Source organism: Crocodylus porosus, unplaced genomic scaffold (assembly GCF_001723895.1).
Source record: "Crocodylus porosus isolate Cpor-Errol unplaced genomic scaffold, CroPor_comp1, whole genome shotgun sequence".
NCBI lineage: Eukaryota > Metazoa > Chordata > Crocodylia > Crocodylidae > Crocodylus > Crocodylus porosus.
In genome coordinates, this window is record NW_017728886.1 from 995,794 (window position 1) to 1,002,312 (window position 6,519).

Below are 6,519 nucleotides of genomic sequence, written 5' to 3' on the forward strand. Positions count from 1 at the left end.
CGGACTTGATGATCTGCTCAGGTCCCTTCCGACCCTAGAAACTATGAAACTATAACAAGTCAGCTTCATCCAATTAAATCGTCAAGGTAGCTTTGGACAAATCTATGCACTAAAGTTACAGAGAATGTCTTATCCATGATGATTACCATCTTCCTGTCTGTTGACCAAATGACTAGAGGGAGAGAAATTGTTTCCTTCCCAGCATCAGGATTCTCTTTTTTTCACTTGCATCTCCATGCAGCTCTGTCTTATGTGGTTATGAGAGCATTTTTCAGATATTCATACGGAAGGGCAAGAGTTGTGGGAAATTAAATATTCATACTACAGAAAAATAACAAAAGTAAATAGAATGGACTACAACACTGCATTGTGAAGCAAAATTACATCCCAGGCTAGCTTTTTAACCCTGTCTGAAGATGGGTAAATGGGATGAGGATGGAAGATGACATAGAAATAACAGTAATGAGATAAAATTTAGAAAAGTAAAATATAGGCTGAATATTAGGAAATATTACTTTGTGCCAGTACTCATTTTGCACTGGAATTGCTTCACAAGGGAAGGGATAAAAGCCCTGCTGCTTTGGAGATCTGAAACAGGACTAGACAAGGCACAAGAGCACAGTATCATAAGATGAACTCTTGCATTGACCCCTGTAGTGTGGGCCTGACAAAATAGTAGAATAATGCCAGTTTTAACTTCTTGGAGGCAATGCATTTTTCCAGAAGAGCTTTAAAAAAAAACCCAAAAGGTTTTGGTAGTTTCTCAGCTTGTTGGGGAGTTTCCTTATTTATCTTTCCAACCATCCAGCTTCTAAAGCTATAGCGACAGAGAGCACATACTCTGTGGTATTAAATAGGTTGGTTTTGTGTGAGATTTGCCCAGGTACATATCCTACATTTGGGGACAAGGGGACAAAGATCCTTCAGACAGTCTTTTACCAAGTCTAGCTACAATAGCTTTAACCTTTTGCAAGAGAAATGGGTGCAGGAATTTTGGCAAGACCAAACTAAACCTCATATAACAAACTCAAAACAAAAAGACATCTTCACTGTCAGTAAAATCACCTGTACATAAAGTGTGTAAAGAATAATTTTGCCTACATAAAATTAAGAAGCCTTGAGCTTGTTTCAAGATTCATTGTTAGACTGAAACTACATTCAGGGCAAGTGTTGATGCTCGACAGGGAGAGGAGCAGTGCTGCCTGTTTCTGAGTAGAAGCACTATGTAACATAATGAACTGTCAGGGCTTTCTGACTGACTTGAACCTCCAACACGATCCTGGTCACAAGAAAATACAGGGCTGGGAAGAGGGGATAGGAGGGGTTCTGTGTTGGGATGAAGGGAACAGAGCTGGTGTAGGTAAGGCTGGGGAATGCACTTGGGGAAGCAGCATGGTGCTGGGTACAGTTGGGCATGTCAGGGTATAGGTTGAGTAGAGGACCCCTGTAGTGGGGGCAGCATGGTGTAAAATCTCTGCTGCTGCTGTACAGGCTGCCAAGCTAAGATTATAATTATATATATATATATATATATTTTTTTTTCCCCCCCCCCAACAGTGAAAACACATGTTGGTGAAAAAGTGTGTCTGTTAGTAAAAAATAAAACAGGCAAATTACCATTTTAAAAAAAACCCTCTTGGGTTAGCAACCCTCATCTTAGGCCATTTGGTACATCTTCCTTCTTTCCCCCCTTCAAGCTGTTCAATGCACAGTGAATCTGTAACATTTCAACTCAGCTGCTCATTTTGTTAATCTCCTTGTTAGATTATCTTGTTGTTCTCCTTGTTAATCTCTGACAAGAGAAGCATGCTTCTCTTCTGTCTTTCCCAGCTAACTCTTAGCATCCCTGACATCCCCAATTGTCCTGTTATAGTAGATTACCTTGATGCTGAGAGAATGTTATCGCTGAGCTATCTACTGCTGTAAAAATGATTTCCTTCAGGCTTGAGAGGCCAGGATCCTGTCTAGAAAGCCGTGCATTCTAGAAATTATGGGTTGAAAATATAGATAGATAGATATGGGTGAAAATACTATGTTAAATATGGTCCTGGAAACAGATATCCTCTGTACCTAGAGGACAACATTGTTAAAGCATCTTGTGCCTCAGTCCTAAATTGGAAGACTTGCATCAGAAGATGAGTAGTTCAGTTTGTGGTCCAATTAGTTCTTGGTGCCTCTGTCAAAACTTGCTCTCTTCGTTAACTTTTTTTGTTCACCTGAGCCTTCAAATAGTCTCTCATAAGAGCTTGGTCTAGATGTATGTGCCAAGCCATTTACCATGGTATTGAAGTGTGCTACAGAAATAGGTAGGTCAATCGGTATAAGGAAACCTTTGGTTCCTTCCTCTACTCTCACGAGATGAAAGGCTGCACATGTTTTTCTCTTATGCTGGGGAAGATCAAGTCATTGTCTTGCTTCTCATCCTAAAGGTGGTGAGATTTCTGGTAGTTCTGGTATTTTGTGGCATAAGTATCAGATGGCCACTTCATTGCTCACATCTACCCTTTCTGTTGCAGGTAAGTTAGTGTTCTGTTTACCACCAAGCTGAGAGGGTGAGCAAATAAGTAGTCTTTTTTTTACCAGACAGTCGATGCAAAATGCTCATGTTCTTCTTCATTTACAGGCTCTGGAGATGTACAAGGATGACTGGAATAAGGTCTCTGAGCATGTTGGCAGCCGTACCCAGGATGAGTGTATTCTCCATTTTCTGAGGCTTCCCATCGAGGACCCGTACTTGGAAAACTCCGATGCATCTCTAGGCCCGCTGGCTTACCAACCTGTGCCTTTCAGCCAGTCTGGAAACCCAGTGATGAGCACTGTTGCTTTTCTGGCATCTGTAGTGGATCCCCGGGTGGCGTCTGCTGCAGCTAAAGCTGCTTTAGGTATGAAGTCGTTGTGGCTATTCAGTTTTGCTTTATGAGGTCTAACTTGTGTTTGGTATTGACTGACTTTTAAACTCTAGCAAAGTCAACTACTATTTCTAGTGTTTCCCCAAAATGCAGCTAATTGTAGTTTGAAAACGAAAGCAGATATGTTGAAAATATGGGCAAGGAGTTATCCATAAGGATATTTGCTGATTTGTCTCATAAGCTGAAACGAGCTGGCAATGCACAAGCTTGCACATTTTGGAAAAATATTTGGTGTTGAAGGATGTTTCATTTCCCCTCTAGTCTGCTACCTTCATTTGTTGAAATATTAATTGGTTAATGTCTGCAAATCAGTATATAAATGCCACCCACTGCTTTTTTATCACTGTTGGTTTAAATGTACGTGGTTCCATGTTGTAGACTCTTTTCGTTTAAAACACCCACTTACAATCTTGTGCCAAAATATGAATGTAAAGATCGTGGCTACTGTGGGATTTTTTCTTATTTTAACTGTGGCTTTCCTAGAGGTATGTTGTAGAAATAGTTCCTGCTTATTCAGTCACTGACTATTCCTGTATAAAGGACAAAAAATATGCTAGCTTGCATTTTTGTAGCTTGGAAGAGAGATTAACTTGACTACTGTTAATTAGCACATTTGAGGAAGAAAATTGTCTGCTTTATGACAAGTAAGGAGAAAATTCAGAATTTATTGAAAATCTGTTTGTTACTGGATTTGTTTGTAACTGGATCTGTGCAAACCTACTTGCTGATGTTGAAATATTTCCCCTTCATCCTCCAACAGAGGAATTTTCTCGGGTGCGAGAGGAGGTACCACTGGAACTTGTTGAAGCCCATGTCAAGAAAGTACAGGAAGCAGCAAGAGCCTCTGGCAAAGTGGATCCAACTTATGGATTAGAGAGCAGCTGCATTGCTGGAACAGGTCCAGACGAGCCAGAGAAATTGGGTAGGTTGAATCTTGGTGTAAAGAAGCTCCTGCAGATAAAGGCACTAGCCCAATAAGAACGGCAGGGTTGGAAGGGACCTCAAGGGTTGTGTGGTACAACCCCCAGGATGCTACTCCCAAGCCATCCCTGTCTACTGCTTACCCAGCCTCCTCTTGAAAACCACCAGCGAAGGAGACTCCACAACTTCCCTGGGCAGGCTGTTCAAACCAGGTTTCCTTGGAGACCTAATGTGCATTTACTTTTCTGACCCTTAAAGCCATTACTTTCTATCCTGCCCTCTGTGGCATGGGAGAAAAGTTGTTCTCCTTCTCGTCTTTTATGGTAGCCCTTCAGATATTTGAAGACTGCTATTATATCCACATCATAATTGCCTTTACTGCTGCCTGGATGTACCTGGTTCTGTCAGCCTTTCCTTGTACATCTTACCTTCCAGCGCCTTTATTTTTGTGGCCCACCTCTGGACACTCCAAAGAGTCTGTTCAAGACAAAATAGGGATGCTGTAGAGTGACAGAACTCTGGATCTGTTTGTCATGTTCTGTACTATGCTGTTTCTGTTCCCATTGTTCTCACCAGAGTCCTTTGTCCTTTATACTTCAGAAGGCGCTAAACCCATATTGGATCAATGTGAGCAAATAACTGTTAGCAACAGAAGTTGTGTGGGTTTTTTGGGTGTTTTTTTTTTTTGCTTGTAGTTTTTCATAAAACGGTTTTACATTAACAGTTGCAGGAATGTAAAAGGAAAAGGTATGAAACACTTACCTGCAACAAAGTAGGGGTTAGCACTGAATAGCTTTTAGGGTCTCTTGGATGTTTTATAAATGTTTCAAAATGTATTGCTTTTGTGCAGGAACTTTGACCATGTGATAAATGCTACCCATTTTTCCTAATGTTTAATATAGAAGGCTTTCAGCTTTTGTTCATAAATTCTCCACTTATATAAAATATAGGCAAATTGCTGTAACAACTTTTTTTTTTTCTGAGAGGATAATAGATATGCATGGCTGTAAGAAACAAAACTAGAGATTAGGAAGAGGACTATGATATTCATATGTGAAATAATGAATAGTCTAGATGAGGAAAATTGGGTGTTTCTGTTCCCTGTCTTGCAAAATGAGGACGTGACCACAGCAAGGCAGAGGGCAAGACGTGGTAGCACCTTTAAAGACTAGCTGGTTGCAGCACCACCCTGTCTTCCCTGTTGCCTGACTTGAGACAAACACAACCAACCGCCTCTGTGCTCAGTGAAATTAATAGTGGGAATTTTGGAAATGACCAAATGGAAGGCTTTAAAACACAACCCTCTTGGAGTGTGGACTTCATTGTTGCAGGGGGTGAAGAATTGCAGAAGATATCACGAGTGTTGGCATCGTATCCACATTGCAGGAAAGTGCAGGATTGTCATAACTGATGGATTCTTTGGAGAGAATTGGAAGCAGCCTGTTTCTGGGCCTAAGGACTGTGTCGGGTTCAGGGTGCAGCATATTCCGCATTTGCCCTTTATGGGGTTCTTATGCTCTTCCCTGAGACGCTTGAACTGAATGGCCTTGTGGTCAGATCACAGGTGGCCTGTGTCTTCCTGTGATGAGACTCAAAATGGAAACCCGTTGGTTGGGGGAGAGAACAGGAAGCCAAATAATAGAAAATACCCTGCAGGAAACAGCACTGCCCTGGTCCCATTGGTAGTAAGGTTAGTTGGAGCCAGATGAGGCCAAGGCCTTCTGTCTGCAATAGTTGTAGTGAAACACCAACACCTTTTTATGGCTTTCTCAAAATGTTACTATATAGAGTGGCCCTGCCGAAAATAATGCTGCAAAGCATTTTTCATCCACACTTTGTTAGACAGTCTCGACTTCCCGCCTGCGTTCTGAGTGCAGCAGTAACAGTGAGAGCTTTGTTTCATAGGACTTGAACTACAGATTGATTGGTGTGTATTGGCCGGTGGTAATTTCATGTTGCGTAGCTTGTGCTGTTCTTAGACAGCTTAAAAACCTAGTGTAATGGGTAACGGTTGCAGCGGAGGCTCGTCTGTATGGAATTACTTTCAGTAGGTGCTCTGGTGGATCAGGCTCCCATTTAGGCTTTTTATGTGCAACTACCTGAAATTGTCAATCTGTACCAGATACGCATCTAAAAAGCCCACTCTTGCAGCCTCTGACATATATGGAACATGTCCTTTTGCATCCTCTTTCTATTTAATTCAGCTGGCTCTTTAAATCCCACTTCAAGTGAGAATTGTGCATCTCCAGGTTTCTGTTTATTCCGTAAACCCCACAGCATAGCTGTTCTCATCTCCTCCGTTTGGTTTATTGTGCAGTGCACCCACAGGGACTCGGCCGTATACCTACAGAAATTCCAAAGGATTTTAATTTTTAAACGTTCGGTAAAGACCTGGCAGCACTGTTTGTTTTATGCCAGTAAATGTTTAATACCTCACGTTCTCTCTGCAGCATTGGCTTGGCTGCTGTGCTTTTGATTTGACCACTGTTCATTTGTGGGTGAATTTTAGCATTTGTGCCAGGGAACTGGGGCTATTGATGGATGAGGCAGAGCATCGTGTTCTCTGCATGGAGCTCAGGGTTTTCTGCGAGCTGTACCAATGCACCTCTGTCCTGTCTTGCCTTGCCAAAATCTTATCCCAGATCTGAACAAAGATAACTAGGTTGTGGTGTGAGGCGAGCTCGTAGGA

At 41.8% G+C, this 6,519-nt stretch overlaps 1 protein-coding gene across 1 annotated transcript in view; it reads left to right on the forward strand.

Moving 5' to 3' along the window:
• The window catches only part of SMARCC1 (SWI/SNF related, matrix associated, actin dependent regulator of chromatin subfamily c member 1), a gene marked incomplete at its 5' end in the record, with an annotated part of 134,336 nt that overhangs the window by 72,645 nt on the left and 55,172 nt on the right, over positions 1-6,519 (forward strand). Inside the window, 2 exons of the mRNA XM_019536695.1 lie at positions 2,624-2,882; positions 3,670-3,831. Coding sequence (XP_019392240.1) covers positions 2,624-2,882; positions 3,670-3,831 — 421 coding nt within the window. The remainder of the gene's footprint in view (positions 1-2,623; positions 2,883-3,669; positions 3,832-6,519) is intronic.